General features: G+C 39.0%; 2 protein-coding genes, 1 non-coding gene and 1 pseudogene across 4 annotated transcripts in view; 1 reads left to right on the top strand and 3 right to left on the bottom strand.

Moving 5' to 3' along the window:
• Positions 1-206: 206 nt before the first annotated feature.
• On the bottom strand, positions 207-4,165 carry LOC140953690 (uncharacterized; annotated as a pseudogene).
• A 359-nt stretch (positions 4,166-4,524) lies between these two features.
• Positions 4,525-4,597, bottom strand: Trnaa-ggc (transfer RNA alanine (anticodon GGC)). The gene has a single exon. It is a non-coding gene; the product is annotated as a tRNA-Ala (tRNA).
• Positions 4,598-13,014: 8,417 nt separating this feature from the next.
• Positions 13,015-14,211, top strand: LOC140953689 (trace amine-associated receptor 8b-like). Its single transcript, XM_073403097.1, has one exon. It carries the CDS (start codon positions 13,015-13,017, stop codon positions 14,209-14,211), a length of 1,197 nt encoding a protein of 398 aa, XP_073259198.1.
• Positions 14,212-17,871: 3,660 nt separating this feature from the next.
• Positions 17,872-27,454, bottom strand: part of LOC140954020 (peroxiredoxin-1-like) — a 17,770-nt gene continuing 8,187 nt past the window's right edge. For both annotated transcript variants that reach the window (XM_073403411.1, XM_073403412.1), the window contains exons 4-8: positions 23,367-23,483; positions 22,273-22,395; positions 21,093-21,223; positions 19,449-19,483; positions 17,872-18,637 (exon numbers count right to left, since the gene is read on the bottom strand). In XM_073403411.1, the coding sequence (XP_073259512.1) occupies positions 18,587-18,637; positions 19,449-19,483; positions 21,093-21,223; positions 22,273-22,395; positions 23,367-23,483 (457 nt within the window). In that variant the 3' untranslated portion in view covers positions 17,872-18,586. The remainder of the gene's footprint in view (positions 18,638-19,448; positions 19,484-21,092; positions 21,224-22,272; positions 22,396-23,366; positions 23,484-27,454) is intronic.

The raw sequence follows: 27,454 nt of genomic DNA, 5'->3' as shown, positions 1-27,454 counted from the left end.
GAGGCATCTTTTTCTACCCTAGTTTTTTATTTTATTTACGGTTGTAATTTTCTCTGAGTTTGTAAAACTAATCATGAAATGCTGTTTTTGTAACGTTTTGCGCTCGCTTGATCAATAAACGAGATGCCCGCTCCTATTCTGTGTTTTGTGATTATTTAGATTAGTTACAAAATATTTTATAATCGTTTCAGTGTGATTAGAATATAACTATTATTAAAGCGACTTAATCAGGCGCGCACGTGAAGATTAAGCGAGGATGGGACGAAACAAGAGACCTTCTCGCGCGCACATCTCAGCTCTGTGGTTTAAGCGACAGATATAGTTTCCCTTTGATGGTCTTTTGTTCGGGTTGTATCTTTCTAACAATAGCAGCAAGCTTTTTCACGGTCCTATCATTTGACAGGGCCGTACGTTTGCTGTTGAACTTTTGCAAAAGGTCCTTGCTGGTCATGGGCTTTCTTGTGAGTTACCATCTCACGGCTTCTTCAGTGATTCCCTGGGGGCCTTCTTCACTACCGGTCGGTGTTGGGGTGCTTGTTCTTGAGCCTCCTCCTGCCCCTCCCGCGGAAGGTGCCGGGGATACACGAGGTTTTTTGCTTGCTGGACTTCCCTCTTCGCCTGGGGTACCTTTTTTGGTTGCACTTGCTGGACGCTTCTTTGATTTTGCTACCAAAACCCAGACAATTCAAAAAATTGTTTCAACACGGGGAACATGAAACTGATCGGGAAGAAATGAAACATCTAAAACGCTAGTTTGTAAAATACTGTAAAAGAGAAATAGTTCCTGACGAAGGTTTTGCTAAATAGGTTTCATTTATACGGTCACTCCATACAATTTCATCTACGTACCCGGAAAATAGTGGGGATATACTTACAGGGAGTCCCTGGTCTGTCCTGACTCAGCTTTGTAGCAGCGGCAGCAATGGTATTAGCAGCGCTGTCTGTAGAAATCGTAGGGGTCGATGAACGGCCATTTGAAGAAGTACTGGAGCCACTCCCAGACTTATTCTTTTTCTTTTTGTCACCTCTACAAACACAAAATACATTTGAGATCATATGGGGGCAAAACACACTCAAGATAATCAACATTTGTTCCACATTTTGTTATTAATTTTTTTCTCACTTAAGGCAAATTTCCTGCCTCAACGCTGTGACCGGCCACATGTCAAACAACTAAAAGTGAAACAAGTCATAGCATTTTCCGCGCTATGCCACCTGCAAGTCTTTACTCTATATCGTGATTGGTTCATTTAATTAATTGCCTCTCATGTGATTGGCCAGAGCAATCCCCTTTGTAGCATTTGACTTACGATAGCCTCTCTTTGGATAATCGTAATCGCCTCGATTTCTGCCTTGTCAAGTGACTTGCTCGTAAGGTGATCGGTCAGTTTTGTAATTAATTCTACGTCACTTCGCTGTGTGAGTGGCCACATAGGGAAACAAGTCGTAGTATTTTCCTGCGCTATGCGACCGCCGCGTCTTTACTCTACCCGTGATTAAGCAAATCGGACTCCCGCTACGTGGTAGTCTGATTTTGGTTATCAATCGTATGATTACAGACCGAATTGGACTCCACTCAGTCTTAATACCATTATCAACGGGCTGCCTGGGTCCACTAGCCTCTATGGTTATTCTAGGCAGCCAGTACTCTAATTTTACTTTCAATACTTTCACTGTTGTACTTTGTGAGTACAAAAAAAAGATTGTTGTTGCGCCATGATTTCTAACCTTGTAAAAACAAAGAAGAAGTTCCCTTCATTTCATCCCCGTCCGGATCTTCATCGTCTTCATCCTCGTCCCAGGACTCTTTTCCTTCATCTCGTTCCAACATATCTTTCAGCTCATGTCCTTCTTGTGTTAGTTCATCCTCATGTTCACTTGATGTCTCATCTGCATTGAGGTCAGCTTTCGGTTTGTTTTCTTTTAAAGCCGTTACATCTTCTGTAAAGCAAAAAACAAAAATGGCGGCAATAAAAACGTACGATCAGGATAGACTTGAATTTGAGTAACCATCACGGGTGATTCTGAGGTTAGAGTCCTTGGGTGAAATCCTAAACTGTAACCATTCAAACGAAAACTACTGAGCAATACTTTCCTGTGGTACTAGTGTTTATTATGCTGCACAAGGTGATTCTACCTTCTGCGTCTGTGGATAAAATCCTTAAGTGTGACTATTCAATTGAAAGCAACGGAGCAGTACTTTCCTGTAGTGCTGTTTATTACATGTATGCAGTAAAAGGTGGTTCGTTCTAACTTTTGACTCTGTGGATGAAATTGTAAAGTGTCACCATATATTCAAATGAAAGCTATGGAGCAGTACTTTCCCGTGGTGCTGTTTATCATGCTGTACAAGGTGGTTCGTTCTAACTTTTTGAGTGTGTAAATGCAATTCTAAAGTGTGACCATTCAATTGAAAGCTACGGAGGAGTACTTTCCTGTGGTACTGTTTATTATGCTATCTATACAAGGTAGTTCTAGCTTTGGAGTCTGTTGATGAAATCCTCAAGTATCACCAATCAAATTAAAGCTACTGAGCAGTACTTTACTGTGGTGCTGTTTATTAAGTTGTACAAGGTGGTTCTAACTTTTGAGTCTGTGGATGAAATCCTTAAGTGTGATCTGACCATTCAAATGAAAGTTACTGAGTAGTCCTTTCTTGTGGTACTGTTTATTATGTTGTATCAGGTATTCTAAGCTTTTGAGTCTGTTAATGAAATCCCAAAGTGTATTTCTTGTGGTACTGTTTAGAATCAAACAGGATACGTCAAAAATAATTTTATACGTGAAATGATGACGAAAAAAAAGAAAATAAGGGCAACGATGATGATGATGATATTGGGATTGAAGGTTTAAGAAGTCTCACCCTCTGACGAGGACGAGCTGTCAGATAAGTAATCCATTTCCTTGGAATCCAGGTAACCATCTTCCCCAGAGGAGACATCGCTATCAGCATCTGAACCTTTCTTAGCCTTTTGCTCCTTTTTCTGTCCAACCTTGTGCTTGTCTTTCTTGGCCTTTTTATCTGCGGAAGGAAACAACATCAGCTATTTAACATTCAACCCACAAGAAAGGCAACGTTAATAGTGTTCACGATTTTTGTATAGGAGAGGGAGCGACAGTACACAGACTAAAAATAAAGATGAACGTGTTACTTGCCAAAGAAACAGTAGTGCGTGTTTGATGGTTGTGAGAAGGGGGGAGAGGGGGACAAACCAAAAGACTATGATTAACCATCGTTAATGGTACTATAGCCGACGTTTAGTTGGACGTGACTCGATCTTGTTTTCAAAATCAAATTCAAGGGCCGCTAATATCCATACTGCAAATCAATCTGAAAGTTTACCCTCCACACGGAATTTTAAAATAAACTATTGCTTTGCATGAAGTGAACAATGGGAAAACACATCTATTGTTGGACATATCAGAAAATAAGTTAGTTCGCGGTAAAAAAAAAGTACACAAAGCAGATCACGGTTTACCTTCTTTACTGCTCCATTGATTTTCCTCCTTATCATCATCTTCTTCCTCTGACAACGATAAATCCCTTTCGTCATCATGAATAATCTACATCAAAAAAGTGAGAACTTTAACAAGGTTTTTTTCACATAAACTTGATGTACACACAACTTACTCCAGACAAACTTCCCCCTCTATAAGACAGACAGCTCCCTAAAATGGACACTAACAAATAATCCCAGCATTTCTTTAGTTCTTTTCTTTCACTTTCTATAAGGCATGCCTGGATCATTATACGTTTCTAGGAAACTGCCCACCTACCCCTCCCCTGAGCCAACATTTTACCCTAAGTGAGAAGTAAGTGTTAATGTTGGCTTAGGGGAGGGGTAGGTGGGCAGTTTCCCATAACATATAAAGATCCCAGACACCTTTTCAAGGCAGACCTTAAAGACCTCGAATTGTTTGTTTGTTTGTTTGTTTTTTTAATTATTTTTTTTTAGAATTGATATCGTACCAGGCATTCTTTCTTTGCTGTCTTTGGATGACAGTTCCTGCACTTTTGACGTTATTGGTTCAATATCACAAAATACTTCCAATTTATATGAACACTTCTGTTGATAACTTCTTTCTAATGGACAAGATTCTGCAAGATTATACATGTATTATGGTTCAGTGGCCATCTTACCACGTTAAAGCTCATCCCAGTCATGACTCAGCAAAGTGCAAGACTTGTATCTAAGTGCCTTAATTTGTAAATAAATTAATAAATAAAACAATAAATCTAAATAAAATGTTAGTTTCCATTATTATACTAATATCTTTTCGGAGCTCACATTGTCAATCCTAGAGTGTTACTGGGTACTGTTATAAATAAAAAGTTAAAAAATTCCCTTCTACCAACTGCAAAAACACTGTGATGTTCCCCTTTGCAACACAATATAATACTGATGTGAAGTATATGAAATAATTCATTTTTAAACTGCGGTTGTAGATGAAAGTGAAGAATGATCATCGCAGTAAATTTTCCAAATTAAGTAATTGGAAAGAAGAAGCCTAAAAAAAAAATCTGGGCTTCAACGGGATTCGAATCCGTGACCTCCGCGTTGCCGGTGCGTTGCTCTACCAACTGAGCTATGAAGCCACACATTGAGAGCGAGGTCAATTTATTGAGTTCATATCCCCCTTGAGGAGTGAAATGATGTGAAGTATATGAAATAATTCATTTTTGATTTTTTTTATTCATTTTTCTTCACTTTCATCTACAACCGCAGTTTAAAAATGAATTATCTGATATACTTCACATCATTTGCCTCCTCCTCCTTCATTCACGCGATCAAAATAACCCATTTTTTCAGAGGTTTTCGACAGGTTTTGATGTTCTAACGACAAACACATCTCCTCTGGACCCTGTGCAGTAATGCAATATTTGACCACTGCATTGACCAGGCCTATCTCACATCGGGGGTGTTCACGGTCATAAGCTAAATAAAATATAATATAGATTTAGCCAGCCGAATGCTGATTGAATTCTAAAGAGGTACTGAAAGGCGCTGGTGGCATATTTTTTTTAATTTACAAAACATCCCACACTTTCTCGGTTTTTACTATTTCCCAGACTGAATCCTTTACTAGCACCAGAATATTATCCTTTAAGTGCTTTTTAGTTAATCTCATTGATCTTCAGATTAATTGTCATTTACCAAAGTGTCCAAAATATCATGCACTACATCATTGCGCTTATTATCCTGACTTAATTTCAGCGGATATTTACAAACAACGCAAATGACAGAACCCAAAATGTAATTTTCGCCTGTTAATTGGAATAAATACTGAAGATTGTGAATTTGCATAAATAAAGAAAAACGAAAAAAAAAGGATCTGGAAATTGAGCGGAAATGTAATTTTCGCCGGTTAATTAGAATAAGTGGTGAAGATGAATTTGCCTAGATAAAAAAAATAAAACGAAAATAAAGGATCAGTAAATTGAGCGGAAATGTGGCTTCTTGCTACAGAAACCGGATTAAGCTTCGGATTGATCGACCACTTAGTTCGAATGCGGACTGTACCTTATCTTACACCCCTAAAATCGGACAATAATCATGCTTAATTCAGCTTTCGCAGAGTATGGTACCGGACTAAAACAAAAATCTTACTCAGCAAAAAATTTTGGCGTAATCCTGCTTTTCTTCCTTATAGCTTACTCAATTGTTTGTAGGCTTTTTGAGTCGGTAATGCCAAATTATTTTGATACCAGCACTTATCGTAATACAACTGCAATTTTAAAATACCATGTCTGTCTTCCTTTAATACAAGGCATGGAGTAACCCTCAAAACTCGGGAGGAAGGCGTTCAGCACCATCCTAGAAAATACTGAGATAGATGAAAAAGCGTTTATCATGGGCCCAAACGAAACAGAAAGAGCGACCATATTTCCTAACAGTACCAGGTCAGTGTTTTATTGCCCACATGATCCACACTTAGTTTGGGATTTACATGACACTACTTCTCCCTGAGTTTTGGCCGCTGTCGCATCTATAATCTCTCCACTTGCGGTTCTTTTGAACGCGTTAATAATCATAGCAGTAAGGCAGAAAAAAGAACGGCAGAGAGCTTCCAATATCTTGTTATCAAGTTTGGCCGTTACAGATGTTCTAGTAGGAAGTTTAAGTATACCATTATCTGCCGTGGTTGAACTGTTAGTTACTCATCAAGTACAGGCTGACCATTCCATTTGCGTGTTGGACTTTGTAGCCATATCGTCCACGGTCTTTCTCGCGATTTGTTCGTTTTTCCATCTGACAATGATTGCTTGGGAAAGGTACGTGGCCATTCGAAAATGGATTGACCACAAAGTGATGGTGACTAAAAGCCGTATGAAAAAGCTAGCGATAGTAGCTTGGGTGTTAACAATTGTAACTGTATCACCACACTTTATCACGGCACCGCTCACAGGAATGATGAGGGCGAATGAAGGGGTTTTAGCTCTGGAAATTTTCCTCATTGTCCTTTCAGTTTTGCTTATGTCTGCCCTAAGTCTTATCGTATATTTTTATGTCATGGTGTACCTTGGAGTTCGCAAACGCAAAGTAAGTCAAATTCGCCAAGTCAGCGAGTTAGTGAAATTAAGACAGGAACGCAGAATAGCTATGACGCTGCCGTGGTTACGATTGCTCTGATTCTTTCCTTCTTGCCAAGTATTCTTGGCGGTATGTTGCAAGGAATTTATCTATTCTTTCGTCAACGTTTGGCGATGCGTGTAGAGGACATATTTTTGTATCTAAATTCTGTAGCTAATCCACTCATTTACTGCTACAGAGATCGTCGTTTTAGGAACGCCGTGCTCGAGATTTTGAAGAGTAAGAGACCCAAAGAAAAGCCGTCCGTTGTAACTAATGCAGCAAGATCCCGCGACGTCAAACATAACGATGTATTTGGCTCAGGGAAAGATACGCTACAGATGCGAAAGGTGGAAAACCAAGTTCGTTTAACAAGATCAGCATCATGTGATTTGACTCGACCCGTAGATCGAACTTATCTCGACACTCACAAAATACGCTTAACAAGAAGCAAGTCATCTCTCTCTCTCCCATGACAGTTTCTTCGAAGATATTTAATTTTTCATTTTATCTTTACCCAAATCACAGGCGGCCCAAGCTCAGCCGTGTGTGAGTTTAATCAGTAATACAGTCAAGTAGTCACATTGCATAATTTAAAATGGCCGTGAATATAAAGGATTTGTATGGGAATTCAGGTACAAGATTTAAGTAGATAAATACTAGCTCGCTTAAGAATGTTCCAGTGGAAACTCTGGGTAAAAGGAAATCGCTTAAATCGCAATGGATTGGGAAAATAACCACACAGCAAGCAAAAACAAGCAAATTTAATACAGTTAGCTGTATTTTATTTTTTTTATTGAACATTCAAGCGAGTATTTATCTACTTCATTCCCATACAACAGGGGCACCCAACGACCGTTTTCTGGGAAATGATCTGAAATGGCTCGTTATGCATCCTGGTGTGCTTTAAAAGCAATATAAATGAATAATTCGCATCGCTAAAAAAATTTGATCTGTTCGGTCGTCCTAGGAGTGGTTTGACCCTCTCGAATTTTTTAGGGCTGTTTTTCGCCTTTCCCGAAAATAACAGCCTACAGTGAAAGCTTTCCGAAAACGCAAGATTACCTGACGAGCTTTTTCCTTGACCGAAATTTTTAGGGGTCCTTTCAAGTTTTCTCCGAAAACTTTATCTAGTGTGAGAATGTCTCCGAATTTTCTAGGGCGACGTAGAATGTATAGAAAATTCTAGGTGTAAAAGAAAAGGCATTTAAGTGATTTTAAAGCCAGTTGAAACGTCTAATGAATGTATAGAAAATTCTAGGTGAAAAAGAAAAGGTATTTAAGTGATTTTAAAGCCAGTTTCAAATGTCTTGTACCCTGCCAAACTCAATTCGCACGGCTCTTACGGAAAAATCTGAAATACGGCATGGCACTGACTGATTACAACGCACATTGAACGCAGTCAGCTAAGGCAGTTGGCAGAGTTGGGATCAGTTGGAATAGCCCAGGGCACGGCTCAGTGTTCTCTTCTTCAGTGTTCTGTTCTGTTTTTTCTGTTCGTCCCCAAGGGGTAAGGTGCTCTGGGTGCTAAGGTAATACAGTGGGTAATAGGAGAGGACAGCTGATGGGGGGAATCTGAAGAATAGGCCGAATAGGTCCAGTAGTAAAGATCAGAAAGATCAGAAGATTACGCGCTTTATTACAGTTCTTTGAACAGTTTAAACAATTGTTTAAATCAGGTACTGTTTCCTGTGTTTCGGCGTCAGTGTGTCCTTACGAGTAATTGCTGAAACAGAAATTTGGTAAGAAAACACTCAGAACACGAGCTGAGAACACTGAAATAACCAAGATTCTGGAGTCTGGAGCCCAACGAACAGTCACCACGAAACATTTTCGAAATTTTTAGCTGTTCTTGGGCTCCCGAAAATTTTAGCCATTCTAGAGGGCTCCGAACAGATATTTCCCCGAAAACGGTCGTTGGGTGCCCCTGATACAAATCCTTTATATTCACGGCCATTTTAAATTACGCAATATGAAACTACATGTATTAATGATTAAATTAACACACGCTGAGCTGAGGTGCTTGTGCCCAGATATTTAGTCAATTGAAACCAAATGTCCAGCAAATGTCCAGGAATGGCAAAACATCTACTTACGGTTGAGGTGCACCTTTGCCAATATGCCGATCTGAAATAGCCCCAGGGGGATACTCCAGAAAATTTTATACGGGGAGGCTCCCCCTAGGGGACGAACCCCCTACCCTTGTTATATACCATTTGTTGACAGAAAAGGTACCCCATTCTTTTCTTATACCTTTCATTGATAAATGGCCGCACCCCTTACACCGTATTTAAGGCCCCACAGTGGGGTTTTTGTATGAACGCCCGGCCCCAACGTGGGGCATTTGCAGCTTTTCCAAAACAAAATGACAAATGCCCGGAGGGGGAAGGGCACGCTTGGAATTGACTGAGCCATTACCTTTCTTTTGTTGTAATTTTGACCGGCTTACAAGTAATTTCCAGTCTAGAGTTGTTGGTAAACCCCTAACGGCGTAACAGCGTAACGAAACTTGATTTCTACAAACTGCTCAGCGGGAGAAAAATTTTACTACAGGGCGCCCACACAAACTTGTGTAACCGATGTAATTTTATGGAAAATGTACTGTATTTACCGTTTGCTTCATCTGTAGCGGTACATCGGTAAATATGTGCATAGTGCATCAAAGCTAAATAATTGTTGTGTTACCTTACCTTCGCGGTAAATTCAGCGAACTCAAAATCCTTGAAAATCGCTCAAAGTACCACTTCTGAGGCAAAGGACGATAATATATGTCAGTAATTTTGCTAGTTTATGTAATCTTAGACTGCAAAACAGACGGGTTTTTTCTCTAAATCAGTAAAGAAATCGGTAAAGCGTGGCGTAAGCGCCTTACGCGCGTGAAGCGCGCGACCCTTACACCACGGGCGCGTGAGGCGAGAAAAAAGAACCGTTTTTTAGCATCTCTCCCCAGTCTCGCTCTCTGTTTTCAGCCTCGTTCCAGACCTTTTGTTTGACTGCATGCGCGTACTTGAATACGCAAAAATCGTGACTGCTTTGCAGTCTAATGTCAGTTATGCTGATTTTAGCAAAACAGCAGAAATAATGCTTCCACTAATTTAGTTTAAATTGGTCAAAACAATCTCAAATACTAAATGCAACAAGTAAATGGTAAACACATATTTACCCTATTTACATCTACAAAATCTAAGGGTGCCTAACGCATCGCGATCGTGTCTGACAACTATAAAAACTTAAACTGTGCCCAAGAACAGATAAAGTTCAGTTGCTAAAAAAGGTGAATTGCCAAATTAAAGAGAGATACAGAAACTGACGTTCAAACACTACTGATCCCACTTGATCAGCTTCTCAATCTTTTTACCATGGTGAGTTTCCTTTCTCAACTCAGTTACGTGTGTTTCATTAGGCTGATTTAGCAACAGGACGGGAACGTCAGTTGACGACGGGAAAGCGCGCGGAAAAGACTAAACACGACTTCCGGTGCGCAATTTGCCGCTCTGCCATTGGTCAAGCCAGTTGTTTGATCTGCGCGCGCCGTCGTCAACCGACGTTCCCGTTCTGTTGCTAAATCAGCCTATTATCCCAGCGACCTGAGAGAGGATAATGAAACACACACTTTATGCTCTTTTGCAACGACTTAACACTTTTCTAAAATATATCTGTGTTCATAAGAAGCAACCAAAGAATAAGGCCTTGGAAACCCGGCAGCCGGCAGTCAATATAAGCACACTTAAAAACTGTTCCCGAGCCCCCCAAATAGAATCCAAATTTATTATGCAAAAAAAGCCCTCTGTGAACGCCCCTCTCTATACAGAGATACAAGGAAAATAGACACTAAAGGGGTGAATTCATTGTGATATCCTATAATGCAAGCCCTCCACACACACAATCCCTCCACCATAGAGAGGAGAAAATAGACACTGAAGGGGTGAATTCATTGTGATATCCTACAATGCAAGCCCTCCACACACACAATCCCTCCACCATAGAGAGGAGAAAATAGACAATAAAGGGGTGAATTCATTGTGATATCCTATAATGCAAGCCCTCCACACACAATCAATCCACCATAGAGAGGAGAGGTGTGACCTCAGGTTACCATAGTAACCAAAATTTCTGGATCACAACAATAGGGAGCTTAAGCAACAACGACGGGGACGGCAAAGAGATTGGCAGAAAAGCAATAGGTTAAGGGCCTGTTTAGCTAGAGGTGGGGGACCCCAGGTAGGTGGGGTAACCCGTATGCCCATATAATCTCTAATTTTGATTTCATCACGTTTACATGATGGGTACCCTGGCTCCAGAGGTCCGTTCTCAATATACCTAATATGAAATAAACGAACCATCAATATCCATAAGAAAAAATATCCTCTGGAACCCAGGGTACATGATAGGTGGAGTGACCCGCCAAGGCGAGTAGCCCGGTCTTCCAGACCGGGTAACCCTCCAGCCAGGGTCACATTTTGCAATGTAAACATTTCAAGGTGGGGTAGGTGGGGTAACCCGCCTAGCCGAGCTCGGATTCGTAAAACATCATAATCGCGCACAATTCACTTTGGCGGTGGCTTTGCATCATTATTAACGGTAACAATATAGAAAGCTACAGCACTGAAGGTTGCAGCAAGAGCAGCAGGTGAATGTGGAAGAGCATTAATCGCCCAAACAGGTGCTTTGCCAGCCTCTTTTCTTGTTTACGTGCTTAGCAACCATTCAATAATCTTGACAAAGTGCACCCCGGGATGGCGGGGTTGTAAGATTGCATGTAAAGGAGGACGATTTTTTTACCCCACCTAAGCGGGTTACCGCACCTGCCTGGGCAACCTCGTCCCCAGGGCTTTTCCCTCCAAAAAAAAAAAACACCCATTGTTTGAGGGAAAAGCCCTGGGGACGAGGTTGCTACCTGGGGTCCTTCAATTCCATGTAAACAGGCCCCTTATATTAGCAAGAAAACAACTTTGCATGTGCATCACGCTTTTTTGTACATTTCTTAGCCGTCGTTCCACGACTGGAACATGAAACTTCCTAATTTCACCTACCCACGGTATTGAGTAAGTGAACACAACACGTTTTTTATTTTCTTTTCTAAACTTACATACGGTCCTTTCGATTCAACTCCAGAAAATTTCGCCAACATTTGACAAGTTAAATGAAATTGAAGAAGATCGATAAAGTTTTAAACAGTGCGGATTCACTTTTTAAGTGACGTTTCCGTTTCTTCTCATCTAGAAATTTTGCCACCAAAACGTAATGTAACAACAACGTAATGTAACGTAAATGTACAACTTCTCCTCTCTTTTCACAACACTCATAATGATATGCGTAGTTCAAATACACCTAATAAACAGGTTTTGCGTGGCTAGTCAAACGGTTTCGCGTGCGATTACGTAACTCCTTAAGATAAATAATGATTTCGCGTGGAAATCACTGATTCGTGCTGAGTTCTCAGCGGAGCCACGCGGGGTGAACGGCCCATGCACCCTCCCACCCAGAAAATCGCGTGGGTCGTATTACTAACTACCCCTGAGCCAAGCTGGGACACCTTGGCTTAGTCGATCTGCTGATCAACCATTTTTTCGTACCTTAATACAACTGAGCATGAATATTGATGTCGTTGAATAGATTACTATTGCTCAACTGGCGTTTCCAGGGCTGATTGAATTCTAAAGAAGTAAAGGCGTTGGTGGCATTTTTTTTTAATTTAGAAAAGATCCTATAGTTTCTAGGTTTTCACTACATCCTTCACTAGCACTTGAATTTGATTCTTTAAGTGCTTTTTAGTTAATCTCATTGATCTTCAGATTAATTATCATTTACCAAAGTGTCCAAAATATGCATGCACTACATCATTACGCTTATTATCCTGACTTAATTTCAGCGGATATTTAAAAACAGCGCAAATGACAGAACCCAAAATGTAATTTTCGCCTGTGAATTGGAATAAGTACTGAAGATTGTGAATTTGCATAAATAAAAAAAAAACGAAAATAAAGGATCAGTAAATTGAGCGGAAATGTGGCTTCATGCTACAGGAACCGGCTTAAGCTCCGGATTGATCGACCACTTAGTTCGAATGCGGACTAAACCTTATCTTACACCCCTAAAATCGGACAATAATCAGTTACTACAATGACTAATTCAGCTTTCGCAGAGTATGGTACCGGACTCAAACAATAACCTCACTCAGAAAAACATTACGGCATTTTCCTGCTTTTCTTCCTTATAGCTTATAGCAATTGTTTGCAGCCTTTTTGAGTCGGTAATTATAAAAACTAAATCTTAATGCCAAACTATTTTGATACCAACACTTATCGTAATACAGCTGCAATTTTACAATACCATGACCCTTCATTTAATACACGGTATTAGCTAAGTAACCCTCATAACTCGGGAGGAAGGCGTTCAGCACCATCCTAGAAACACTGGGATAGATGAAAAAGGGTTTACCATGGGCCCAAACGAAACAGAAAGAGCGACCATATTTTCTAACAGTACCAGGTCAGTGTTTTATTGCCCACACGAACTACACTTAGTTTGGGATTTCAATGACACTACTTCTCCCTGGGTTTTTGCCACTTTCGCATCTATAATCTCTCCACTTGCCGTTCTTTTGAACGCGCTAATAATCATAGCAGTAAAGCAAAGAAAAGAACTGCAGAGAACTTCCAATATCTTACTAACAAGTTTGGCTGTTACAGATCTTCTAGTAGGAAGTTTATGTATACCGTTGTCTGCTGTGGTTAAACTGTTAGTTCCTCATCAAGTACTGGCTGACCATTACATTTGCATGTTGGACTTTGTAGCCATATCGTCCACGATCACTCTCGCGATTTGTTCGATTTTCCATCTGACAGTGATTGCTTGGGAAAGGTACGTGGCCATTCGAAAATGGATTGACTACAAAGTGATGGTGACTAAAAGCCTTATGAAAAAGCTGGCGATAATAGCTTGGGTATTAGCAATAGTAACTGTATCTCCACCAAACTTTATCACGGCACTCAAAGGAATGATGAGGGCGAATGAGGCGGTTATAGCTCTGGAAATTTTCCTCATTCCTCTGTCACTTTTGCTAATGTCTGCCCTAAGTCTTATCGTATATTTTTATGTCATGGTGTACCTTGGAGTTCGCAAACGCAAAGTAAGTCAAATTCGCCAAGTCAGCGAGTTAGTGAAATTAAGACAGGAACGCAGAATAGCTATGACCGCTGCCGTGGTTACGATTGCTCTGATTCTTTCCTTCTTGCCAAGTATTCTTGGCGGTATGTTGCAAGGAATTTATCTATTCTTTCGTCAACGTTTGGCGATGCGTGTAGAGGACATATTTTTGTATCTAAATACTGTAGCTAATCCACTCATTTACTGCTACAGAGATCGTCGTTTTAGGAACGCCGTGCTCGAGATTTTGAAGAGTAAGAGACCCAAAGAAAAGCCGTGTGTTGTAACTGATGCAGCAAGATCCCGCGACGTCAAACATAACGATGTATTTGGCTCAGGGAAAGATACGCTACAGACGCGAAAGGTGAAAAACCAAGTTCGTTTAACAAGATCAGCATCATGTGATTTGACTCAAAGCGTAGATCGAGCTTATCTCGACTCTCACAAAATACGTTTAACAAGAAGCAAGTCATCTCTGTCTCTCCCATGACAGTTTCTTCCAACACATTCTTTATCTTTATCTCACTCAGTAATGATAGGTAGAGAGGCATTTCGTATGTGATAAGTCTTAACGCTAATTAAGTTTGTATTGCGTAGTGGCTTTCCTCTTTTAGAGACGTTTCACCCAAACATTTAGTGAAACCAAATGTCCAGCAAATGTCCAAGAATGCAAAACATCTACTTACGGCTGAGGTGCGCCTTTGCCAATGTCCCTGGGGGATACTCTAGAAAGTTTTATACAGGGAGGCCCCCCTAGGGGTCGAACCCCTACCCTTGTTATATACCATTTGTTGACAGAAAGGTACTCCTTTCGTATACCTTTCATTGACAAATGGCAGTAAACCTTACACAAATTTACTTTAGAGCTTTGCATCCCTTTCAACTACTATAAATGCACTTTCTTTTTAAATATGAATAATTCCTAAAAGTAAATAATTTTCTGTTTGAAGTTTGAAAAATTTCGTGACAGAGCCCCTTGAACTAAAGGCCTTTTTTGAGGGACGCGCGTCAACCGGAAGTGAGGTATGCAGATTTCACAATACAGTCTGGTTAGATAAACGGCGCTGATGTCCAAACGAGGTGAGGGACGGACCATTAGAAAACTTATGGCGGGGGGGTGGGGGGGGGGGGGGGAAGTACAAAAAACATATTCGTGCAAGGGAAAATTAAATGAAAAAAAATTCATGTACGCCAATTAAACCTAAAAAATATTCATGCTATGGCGTAAAGAAAATTCATACAAGGAATTTGATAACGAAAAAAAATTCCTGCGGCTCAAAAATTCCCCAACCCCACCATGTAACTTTTCTAATTGTCCGTCCCTAAATGTGAAGGGGTGAAGACGTCAAGTAGCAGTTATTATGACATTTGCTGCAGAAACTAGGCTAAATTCGAGTTGAGTGGCCGTCAACTGCGGAAAATTCAAAATTAAAGGACTTAAAAATAGTGGTCCCATTTGTGCAATTTTTTTAAACAAATTACACGAAAAAACTCTCAGTACCTATGAAATAAACAAATTACAGCATGGGAAATGCTTTGTACGATTTTTATTCACTCGTTTAATAATACGTATCAGAAAACTCACTCGTTCGTTTTCTGATACTACTCAACTCGTGAATAAAAATCGTCCACAGGAAAATCCTAAATAAGAATGACCGAGACCAGGTTTTATGAGCCCGCAAGACTGAGCATCCCCCACAACCTGGTTGAGGTCATTGTTATCTGAGGTCTTGCCGTCCCCTTTCCAATACGCCATATTGGAAAGCGACAAGACCCTGGGAACGAGGTTGGCAGATCGCCTCTGGGGAAGTGCCGATCTGTTTTAGCCTAAATTCCAGACATTAGTCTGCTTTGAGTCGCTTACTTCCTCAGTAACGTCTGAATCGACCGGCCGTTACTGCCATCCAGTGACGTCAGTACTCCTTTGCCAATTAAACGTCCGGAAATGTCTACATGGTACAGAATTGCTTTACTCTTAAATCCTAATTCTTGTTTAACGTTCACACTGTCAACTGCATGCAGTACTCTGAACGAATCTGTTGTAATTCAACAATCAAACTCGATCGTAGCCTCCCACAAGTTCGTCATGCATTCCTTCGTGGGGCAGGAACGCGTGACAAACCCCTGGGGACGTCTGCGTAGGCGGTTAACCCGATCGCGGTCACGCAATGAAATAAAAACACACACAGGACACTTCAAAATCACAACGATGGGCTTGAGGAATTTTTTTTGCCGTCGCGAAGAGAACGCGAGTTGTTTAACGACGTTCCTTTTCTTTTCTTTCTTCCTTTCATTTTGGACTATTGTTTGTTGTTTGCAAGTCTGATGTTCTTAGGGTATAAGAAAGGGCAGTGCCAGACTCTTTTCAGCATTTCAAGTAACCAATGGCATGGACAGCAACTATATACTATACTATGGATAGCAAACACTATCTACACACGGTTGTACACATAATCTAATATATAGAGAATACTTCATGGAAAGTGCTGGCGTACGGTATTTACGAACGAGTTGTTGACGTATCAGAAATCGAACGAGTAAGCGCAGCGAACGAGTAAGATTTCTGATACAAAAACGAGTGCGTAAATACCGTACAAAGCACTTTCCATGTGGTATTGTGTTTATTATAAACATACTGAGACATTCATCATTTTGACGGCCTTTTTATTTTAAATCTTTCAAAAATGCTAAAATTTGCCGCTACAACAAAAGGCAGAACAAAAGCTTACGTCTCGTTATGTTTACCCCTTTCCGCTGTTGTTTCGCCGGCTCTCTACCGTTTTCTTTATCGACAGTGAAACAAGCGAAACTACTGCACTCCATTTCCGAAATGTTTTTCACTTTTTTGGCGAGAAAAACTCATTGAGTAAAACTTTTCACGTTGAATGTGTGCGAAGCGGCGCTGCAAACTGCAATAAAGGCGGGAATTTTGGCGCGAAACTCACACACCTCTGTGGCTTCTGATTGGACGTATCATTTTTGTCACACGTGAAAAAACATCGTTCGCTCCTCTGATTGGCTAGAACTAATTTGCGTACGAAAATTTACGACATAGCTTTTTGGTGAGTATTTCTCAGTATGTATATAATAAAAAACAGAATGAATGAACCGACTAGATTTTTATATCATTCTTCCACGCGCTTAATTATTTCTAAATGCAGTCTCTTGCCTTCTTGCTTACACTATTTATTGCAGTAGTTTTTTTTTTCCCGAGCGCGGTGGAAAGTTGCTCTCACAGCATCTTGCTGTATCCAACAAGGACATCCACTATAGCATTAGTTTGGTTGAAGTTTGGCGGTGAGACCTTGAACGGTTTCGAACTTATTGAACTTATAATTTTTTTGGGGGGGGGGAGGGGGGGGGAGGGCTCCAAAGTGACGCCCTGGTAACGCGGACGTCCGAGCTTACCGTTGACATGTACAGAGGACACGTGTGTTGTCCTCCGATCAAATTCAAGGTGTTGGTGGAGCTTCATAAGTTAGTGGGCATCGTTTCATGAATAATAATAATAATAATAATAATAATAATAATAATAATAATAATAATAATAATAATTCCTGTATTTACCTTCGGCAGTATTTATAGCACTTATGCTAGTGGAGCCGAGCAAATGACGGAAACAAATGATTCAAATCAAGCATAACAGGGTTAAGAATCCCAACTGGCCGGAGGTAAACCAGCTGGCTATTTACAAGCGCGGTCAAGGATCTGAACTCGGGACTACTGTGAACAAATTCAGCTAGCGGTCAGGGCGGGACTTGAACTCGGGGCCCCGAATTGCAAGTCTGGCGCTTTAACCACTCAGCCACGCTGCCTCCTCCATGAAGTCCATCTATTGATTTGAATTACTCATTCCCAGCACCCTACTAGTTCCTCAAGTGGCCACATATGTTACAGACGTAATTCACATCGAGAGTACAAAGTGCTTTGCTTATACTAGCCTTCTATTTGAGGGAGTCGCAAAATGTCACGTGAGAGCAGCACGCGAAAAAAGACGCGAGTGCCCGGGCGCCCCTCGCGCTTCCGCCGATCGCTCACGACTTATCTCGTGTCTCCTTCGCTCACCATAAATGAAGAGCAGCTGAGAGAAGGCTATACTGATACCAATTGCTTTCTTGCGGCTTGTCACTCAATCCTTACTCACGTTAACTGCTTTTTGTTCTTTAATGGGTACACTTGCACCATGGTATCAATGATTCACAACAGGTGCCCCGGGTATCCTTGTTGTAGGTTAAATCTGTTCTCAGGTTAAAGAGGTATTCAACACAAGTTACCAGGGTTTTCTAACAAAAAAGCTAGCCCAAAGTCAATTAACCTGAAAACGAATCTTACATACAACAAATACACCGTTGTATTAATGTAAGTGAATACTTAGGCACTTTATAAAATACTTTATCACTGCTTTAGACAATGTTTTTATTACTTTTTGTTCTTAGCTGATAGCACTGCACATTAACACGGAAAAACAAGAACCGAATTTATACAAGCAGAAAAGAATAATGCCCCCCACATTTAAGAAGTGATTCGTAAATACAATACAGTGTATATTAATGAACTGGGGATGTCAAAAGAACTAAGTGGACAAGCAGATGTCAGAGTTACTACAACTCGCACAATAGGTTTGTCGTTAAAATGGGAAAAAAAGAGGGACAGAAATAAAGAAAAAAACAACAAACAAACACACACACACAATTCTTAAGCCTCATAACTGAAGCAAACACACCCTAGCACTGAAAATTATTATTGAGTTAACTACAGCAAAGTGATAGCATCATAAAAATGTCCCGATACAAATTTATAAGTAAATTAAAGAGGATAAATGGAACCAGACGAAACTATTACAAAAGAAGATTTAAAATAATTTTTTATGACTGTTTAGAGAAGTAATCTGCACTTTTCTTAGCATCTGGAACAATCTGAAATTAAAAATTAACAAGAATAGCTGTTACATGGAGCCACACTTGACAGGGATGAGGGAGAAGGAACTTCCTGGCATTATTAAATTATTAAATAATTTAACCTACTTGTGGTCATTTTTATACAAGCGATCACAATCCATTTAAAAGGCATACACTGTAACTTATCAGATGCACCTAAACCTTTAGTCTTTGCGCATCTTTATGCTCACAAGCTAGAGCAACAAGAAAAGTAAAACGTCTACAAGTGCAATTTACAAGTGTTGGTTAACACTTGTGTATAAACTAACTCACGGTCTTAATTCAACACTCCAAGAGTCGCACGAGGAGAAGCCATCAATCATTATTTAAATTTCGCGCGCCATATGCAAATAAAGACGTTTTTAAATGTTGGTTTTTTCCAAAAACTTTTGCAGACTGGAACTGCCTCCCTGAGGCAATTGTTTCATCAACCTCTTTAGAAACTTTTAAATACAGGTTACCAGCTTTTCTTAAATAATAGTTATATACAGTTTATATAGTTTTCTTTATTTAACTTTTTTATCATTATTTCATATATTAATAAATCTGTATTTTATTCATTTAGTTATTTCATTTCTTTATTTTTTGTTTTCATTTTTACAGTTGGTGTGATATCTTAACGATTTTACCGACCCAATACATGTAAAATGTAAATGTAAAGGTTAGCCTTTGTTATCAAGTTTCTTCGATCCTGCAGTAACATGTTTCTTCTCTGTACTAAAAGAAATTCATGGGAGAGAGAAAAGGGAGATTTTCTTTTGCTACTAATGACAAAGGGGTTAATACTTACTGTATCATTTCCTGGGCGCCAACCAGCAGGACAAACTGAAATTTATTGCAGAGAATATGTCATCAAAAATGATAATAATAGGCCATTTCCGAGTTCCCCCGGGGCTCTGTATCAAAACAAGGTTAAGTGCTCAGCCTTTGATATGGAAATGATTTTTCATTCTCATGCAAATAAAACTCATTTTCACAAGAAAGGTTCTGCACTTGGCCTCTTTTTGAAAGTGAGGGTTTATGGAACTCAGAAGTGGCCTATTATGCTGGACAAAGTTTGGAAAAAAAAGCATAAAATGATACTGAAGACTTTTTATGGCTACATTTAAGGACTTCTATTCTGGTTCTAAAAAGAGCATACATGAGTGTACAATAACATGTAGTTTTTCCCCTCACCCATGGTTCACCACACTCCATAATGCGAGCAGCTTATTTAAATCAGTTGCTTTTAAACTTATACCCATGCCGGGAATTCATCAACACGTTAAAATTGCTGGCCATAATTATTATTATGTGACTGATATTTGGAAGAAGTTTGGAAGGTACAGCGTAGAAGTGAATGATGGTCAGGAATGTTTCCAGTTTCACATTTCCAGTAGTTAGGGGATGTTGAATTAAACTGCTACAGTAGCAGCCCCTTCAGGTTTTTCACAAGGGCAAGCTTGTTACGTGTGAATGAACAAAGCAAACAGGGGAGGTGCTCACTCCAGTTCCCTTCTTGGTTTGTTTGCTCTATCTCTAGCCTCCCATGCACATGTTATTATAAGGCTTTGTCACGCATTCTTTCCCGACGTTTGTTGGGGAGGATTGCGTGATAAACCAAAGAGGCTACTCTCTCTCCAGTTCTGCCAAGAATTGACTCCATCAACCCTTTAAACCCTAAGATCAAAACTTGAATTATCATTTGTTGCCACTATTCAATCCCTACAGAAATAGTGGGGAGAAGTTGATGAAATATCAAGCAAATTCATCTTCTGTGATCATGTCCGTAATTCTCATAACCACTCTGTTTTACAAAGCATTGATATTACAAGGAGAAATTTGATGCTGATCACTATTAGGGCTTAAAGGGTTAACTAAAAGGCAGGACTCTGAAAGTGTCTTGTTTTACAATCTGGGACAAGTGGATTTCCAGGCTGGGCAATAATAAAGCTCACTCGGCATTTGTTTTAAGAGAAGGGCACCAGGTGAAGCCATCTTACAACTAAATCACTAACTAAGAAGTGAACAAGGGCAAGCAAAATGTGTGTGATTCAAGTTTTTTTTAACCAACAAAAAAGACTACTAGCAGTCTGATGCGGGATGGTCTGAAAACAGTTAAAGTTGCAGAAGACCAACCTTAACATTATTTCTCATGTTTTCTTTCCCACAAAATTTCCACAAAAACAAGCTACAATCCTTCTAACATTAAGTTGGGACACCTGGTGCAGCACCAATATTGCAACAAAACATTGTTCTCCTTCCCTCCCAGTGTTGAATTTTTTGCTTCTGTGATGCATGCAAACTCACAAAAACCAACATTGAGGGAGCAGAACATAATTATCAGTACTGTTCAACTAATGTGACGAGTATTGTAGCTCAACGTGCAGCAGAAATTAAGAATATTACTGTATATAATAAGTACAGACACACAAAAATGTTGGCAGCTCCCTACCTTCTCCATGTTTATCTGTAAATTGAAAAGCTTGAACCAAACGGAGAACCTCATCAACTGACCTTCCCACTGGTAAGTCATTCATGGTGATCTGACGTAGGATGCCCTTGTCATCAACGATAAATAAACCTCTGTGGTAGGTAAACAATCATTACTACATTACTACATGTACAACCAAATTTTATCACACCTAAGCCTCGTTCTCATGATTATGCCGCCAATGCACCTGCGTTGTAGCCGCCAGTGCCGCCTGGGCTACTTCTTGGACAAATGAGAACATGCAACACCGGCAACTCGAGCCATCGCAGAGCTTTACCACCGGCATGCCTGCGAAGTGTAACTCAAGTCAACTTCGAAGGCATGCTGGCAGTAAAGACTGGGAGGAAAAACATTACCGACCACTTCTGTTCTCATATCAGAACAGTATCCAAGGTAGTACCAGCGGCCATGTCGCAGGTGCATCAGCGGCATATGAGAACCAGGCTTTAGTGAAGCTTGATTTATCAATAAATTTATTCACCATGAAGCTCAAGCGAGTGTCTAAGTTTCTAATTGAGTTTCCTGAGTCTAGAGAGAAAAAAGCTCACAGTTTCTTAGGGGCTTTTACACTTTTGGCTTGGGCAAGCAGTGAATTGTCCCTGACGCATAAAAATCCTCAAAGACGCAAATAATTCACGGCACGAGTCCCATGGGATGCAAAGATAGATAGGTAGATCGATCAATGTTTTTGGAAAAAATCACTGGGGCAAGTTGGTGAAAATCTGTTGACACCCCTGGAAAGAAGACCTTTAAATCGGTATAATAAAAGAACCTGAATTTAACTAACAAAAAATATACATGTAGCTCCACAAAAGCACCAAATTTTACAGACATTATGTCCAGGGGGCACGTTTGTGCCCCTCACCTAAAAATTTGTAATATTTTATGTCTTTGCAGAGCCATATCTATTGCTGGCTGGCTTCAAATGTATCAATTCCAAACTTGGGAAGTTTCCCATTATTCCTGCAGTGTTGATGAATAATAATATTGTTAACTGGTGCCTTTCAAAACTTAAAAAAAATTGTGAAAGGATCTGCACTTATTTGAAAGAGGTGCCTTTTGGAAGCTGGGGCCAAATTCTCATTTTTACAGATGAGTCAGATGAGTAAGGACATGTACAAGCATTTCAAAATCTTCTAACCTGAGTGCCACACCCTGGTCTTCTAACAAAACACCATAGTCCTTGGAAATTTGCTTTGTGATATCAGACAGAAGAGGAATATTCATTGTCCCAAGGCCACCCTTCTTACGTGGTTTCTCAGTCCTAAAACAAGAGACAGCAATACCAAAAATGTGACCTCTCACTCGAAAATGCTCTTTAAGGTTTGCCATTTCAAAAAGGATAGCCATTTGTATGCTGGATGTTTATCAGCCGTTCAATGGATTGGGTATCTGTTCGAACGTGCTCAAGTTATCCATTCAAAAGAAAGTGTCAGCTTTGCAAACGGTCCTGGCTATGCCTTTGAAACAAAATTGCAGCCATTTGAACAGCTCAAGCTATCCGTGCAAAAAAACAAAAAACAATACCTATTGTTAGCCTGTTCGAACCACTGGAGCTACCTCTTTAAAGAAAAATTTTAGCCAGGACCAAAACAATTTTGTTGCCAGCCTAGCCACTTGCTTTGTTACTTGAGTGGTGACATTATGAACTTTGTTTACTGCTCCATTATAGCCATCTTTGCTTTCATAATTTCTATTGACAGTATCGACATGTTTTACTCAACACTTAATTTTTTTTTTCAGCAAGTTTCCTCAAAATAATGTTTTAACTTTTCACAGATATGTATATATCAAACGATACAAGATCAAAAGATGTGATATCTCCAGGGAGAATACACACTGTGGCTTATTCCAAGCCTGCTGGCTTTTTCTCACTATAAAAAAAATTGAAAAAACTGTGCCTTTTCACTTTTTGGATAGGAGAAGGGCAATGTAATAAAATATTTCCTGTCCCCTGCTGTTGCCTATTTGTCCCTTTGCAAGGGCCACAGAGGGACAAATTGTCTCCTGAGGCAATAAAGCTGGCTCAAACCCTGAGATACCGGTGCTGCTTTGGAGATGATACTAACCGGGATTAGATTACATCTGCAAAGCAGGCTATACTCAGTACTATTACCATAATCTTAAATGTGTGTACATGTACTTCCAACTAACACTTTACAGAAATGGAAACAGACAAGTACATTAAAACTGAACTGGCACAGAACAAAATAAAAAATAAAAACAAGGGCTTACCAAGCAAGATGGCTAAAGTGTGAATCAACAGAACAAGCAATAACCTCACAATTAATGGCACGGAATTCTTCAACTCTGTCACTAAAGGCAATGATCTCCGTTGGACAAACAAATGTGCTAAAAAAAAAAAGAAAAAAAACACAGAAGACAAACAGATGTAAGTAGTTCCAAGGCCTAAAGAGACTGCGGCAAGACAGTGAGATTGACATAGACAATAAAAATAATTAATAATGTCCACTGTACTACAGTTAGATTGTACTCAAAATGGTTTGGTTAAACAACACATATTGGACTTGATGATAAAAAATGTTCTGCTTGTACAAAATAAGCATTAGATAACAGTACTCCAAGCTGCCACTGTTTTGGTCACCATGACATTGAAACTGACTAATGTCTGTTGGTAGTGTGCTAAATAAGCAGAAGTGTTTTTACTAGATTTGTGTTTATGGTTTCCCCTAAGTTTAAGTGAGATCATGAAACATCTGCATGAAAAGTTCATTGCTCCATTTTTTTTATTTTAACCTCTTGCACCCTCGCCTTGCACACCTTAAAATTTCCATGTGCCTTCAAGCACTTCATGTAATAACGTAGATGTTTTTTTGTTTTCTTCCTGACTCCACTATTTTTTTGCCTGGTAACTATTTCACAATAAATTCTATTTTAAGGTTGACAAATTAAAAGGCAGACTTTGAAGAATTGAGCATGATCATTAAGAACACAGGTTTTAACAGTTTGGTATTGCTGTTAGCATAATCCAGTGTGCACATCAGTTTGTCAACATGATAAGAGTACCTTTACTGGAATTGAGACAGATGCATTGACAAACCACCATGTTTAATGTCATATGTAGTTTAAAAAACTCATTAATGTTCAGTAGCAATATTGTCCAATTGACTCGGCGGATTTAATAATGTGTAAGGACCTTTACACCCTGAAAACTCTGTAAACTGAAAAGACAGGCGAGGGATTTGAATTCAGCCTCAGGGGATATACGAGGTTGAATGACTGAAACAATGGAATACCAATATAGGATGGACATTTTAAGTAAAGAGTACTAATAGATATGAAATTTTATATAACAGTTCTCCTAATTTGCAAATAAGTGAAAAGTAAAAAAAATTGAAAAAATTGATCTTCCAGATAAAGTTTAAAAAAAAATTTCATCCTTCAAAGAACAAAAAACTATTGACTGGTCAGAACACTCTACTTGGGCACATTTTCGTCTTGTGAAGGCGGTTAACTGTGAATTTTTTTAAATTTGGAAAGCTGTATTGTACTTCAAACATTTGTTATGTTTGCTGCTTTTGTTTGACTTTTTTCAATCAACTGTCACATTTAAAAATAAAAAATGCACTGTTTAGCAAACCTATTGAAATGAAAAAAATGCACTGGGGACATTTATTTATGAAGTTGTTTAAAGCACTCACTGCACATGATTTATCGCTGATTTATGCTCTTGCCCTCCAACATGGCAGCCAAAACTACTTCTTGCTTATAATTATCTTGTTCAACGTTTCATAGTTACGCTCAGATGTGCTGTAAACGTTATCACATCATCTTTTCAACATTTTCCTTGAAGTTTAAGTGCAAAATTTGTGTTCAGAGAGAGGTAATTCATAATTTTAAAAATCACAATTTAGTCACATGACCATTTACAAACTTATATTCATTTTAAGAAAATGGTGCGGGTTTGAAAAACCAAATCACCATTATTTTGTTTGAGATATGACCCACTAATTGTTTTTGGAAGGCAAAATCATACAACTTTCATTTTCATAAGAACGATGTCACATGCCTCTTAGTGCAAATTGCCTATTGTTAACTAGAGACAAATCACTGCTGTTCCTCCCTTAACCCATTGACTCCTGAACTTTTCTGTAATATTGCTTCAGTTTTGACAAACATACACTGAATAACATCTCAAAAGTTCCTTGTCAGGTAAAAGTACCTATAATCATACATATTTAGAAAGTAGACATATCAGGGTTTCAAAAAACATATAAATTATATATGTATTAACTTAGTGTTTGTTTGAAGAGTTGTTTGCCAAAAGCAGACTCTCACAGTTGACAATGTACATCTTGTGGCCACCAAAGCACCTGCTTGCTCTCTTTCTTCGATATTTTCTCTGATTTTCTTGACCAGCACACCGTGTATCTGCATGCTCAAACTCTGAATTGATGCCAGTATCGAACTAATCTTTACTTAATCTGAATCATCGCTAAATCCAGTACTTACTTTGAATATAGTTTGATCAACCCCATTTGTGTCTGACACCATTTTTAAAGGTTATCATTAGAACAACGAGGAAATACGGCCAAATAGTTAGTCCAAAATGGCGAAAAAACCAATTGAAATTGAATCATAGGATTAAAAACTTCATATAAGCAACATAAAGTGTCATTTGACAAAACATGGCGACTTTCAGAGCCTTTTGTGGGAAAAATGTACACCTTATTTGGAAGCGTGAGTAAAAGCGTGCTCAGGAGTCATAGGGTTTAATAAACATTACATAGGACCTTATATCCATATAGTTACAACTTTTTCAATCCAAGGGCATCCATCTAAGATAACAATAATGACACAATGTCTGACATTATTTTTGAATCTCTTGAAAACAATATTTTAAAATGTACATTGCTGGACTTAAGGCAATATCTAGCAAGGGAAGTTGAGGTTATCACCACAAATAAAACCATGGAGCTTACAATATAAAATTTTGCATGATGCTAGCTGTTCTATGACATTCCAAAATTTGACTTGCTACGATGGAAGGACCGGAGTAGAAGTACAGGGCACATGTTTGTTTTGAAATGTCACTGTTTAGATACACAACAACATGTTTTGAAACTTTGCACATAATTTTCAAGACTCTCATTTGTGTACTGCCTTTCAGAATCAATGTTCAGGTGATATCCGACAGAATGTCTCTTGCAAGATTATGATGATATAAAATAAAATTTCATCTTCAAGGGAAATGCTATTTCTTCAACTGAGCAGAAAAAATGGAATTATGAATGGAAATGAGATCAATCAGTACCATAATTTGAGAAACAATATTATATTTTATCTACAGTCGACTCCCGATAACTTGAACCTTCTAGGGAAATCGAAGAAGGTTCGAGTTATTGGGAGTTTGAAGTAAATAACCGTAAGTATATGTAATAGGACATGCTGTCCAATTTGGAAATAATTGGATGAAAAACATTCCAAGGACAGCCAAAATTTGGCTGCCAGCGGAATTTTTTTAATTAAATTATTTCCAAATTGGACAAGCATGTAGTCCTCTTACATATTAATTATCATATAGCTGGTTAGTTAATCCAGATTTTTTAGCCTGTCACAGATGCAAAACATAGTACACTCGAACAGTTTGTAGTTGAAACAAAAACACACTAATTTAAATACAAGAACTATTGAAAATAAACATCTCATTCATTACCTCAAACGATTTCCGCAGACTTTTTCCGTTTGTTTTTTTCTAAACTCAAGTATCAGTGTTTTCTTATTCTTGTCCAAAGTTTTAGTGCTTGTACATTTTCAAGAATCTATGCATTGATTGTTTCAAATTAAACTTTCATCAGTTTGGTCATACATTTCCTTTTAACTGGTCCAGACAAGAAGCCAAAACAAAACAGCAGCAAAACAAAATGACATTCACAGCAACAAGAAGCCAAGAGTGTTTGCCAATGAACCACTGTCAGCCAACAAAACTTTTTTGGGCACATTGTCACTGGGACTTTGCTCTGATTGGCTAGTTTGCATTGCCCATTGTATTTTCTGGAAATTCATTGGCTTAGACCAGCTATTTTTGTTAAATTGAACAGTTTGCCTATTTGTAAAGGAAAGCCCTACCTGAAACTATCCAAATTAACCCTTAATTGGACAGTTCATAAAAATTAAAGGATAACAGCTTTGCTGACAATATTGGATTAACTAACAGCTATATAATTGATAAACAAATAAGCAAATGTTTAGGGAGGGAATGCAAGTATCATACACACTTCACTTCAAGGGCAGCAAGAAATGAAGACTGACATTTTGAAAACAGAATAAAGCATCAAAGCTTGATTATATACAAGGATGGA

Source organism: Porites lutea, chromosome 12 (genome assembly GCF_958299795.1).
Source record: "Porites lutea chromosome 12, jaPorLute2.1, whole genome shotgun sequence".
In the NCBI taxonomy this organism is placed as follows: Eukaryota; Metazoa; Cnidaria; class Anthozoa; order Scleractinia; family Poritidae; genus Porites; species Porites lutea.
Note: the sequence above shows the minus strand (reverse complement) of the source record. Positions and strands in the feature narration are given on the sequence as shown.

Coding starts and splice junctions, on each gene's coding strand:
- LOC140953689 (XM_073403097.1), top strand. CDS start 13,015: ATGGGCCCAAACGAAACAGAAAGAGCGACCATATTTTCTAACAGTACC.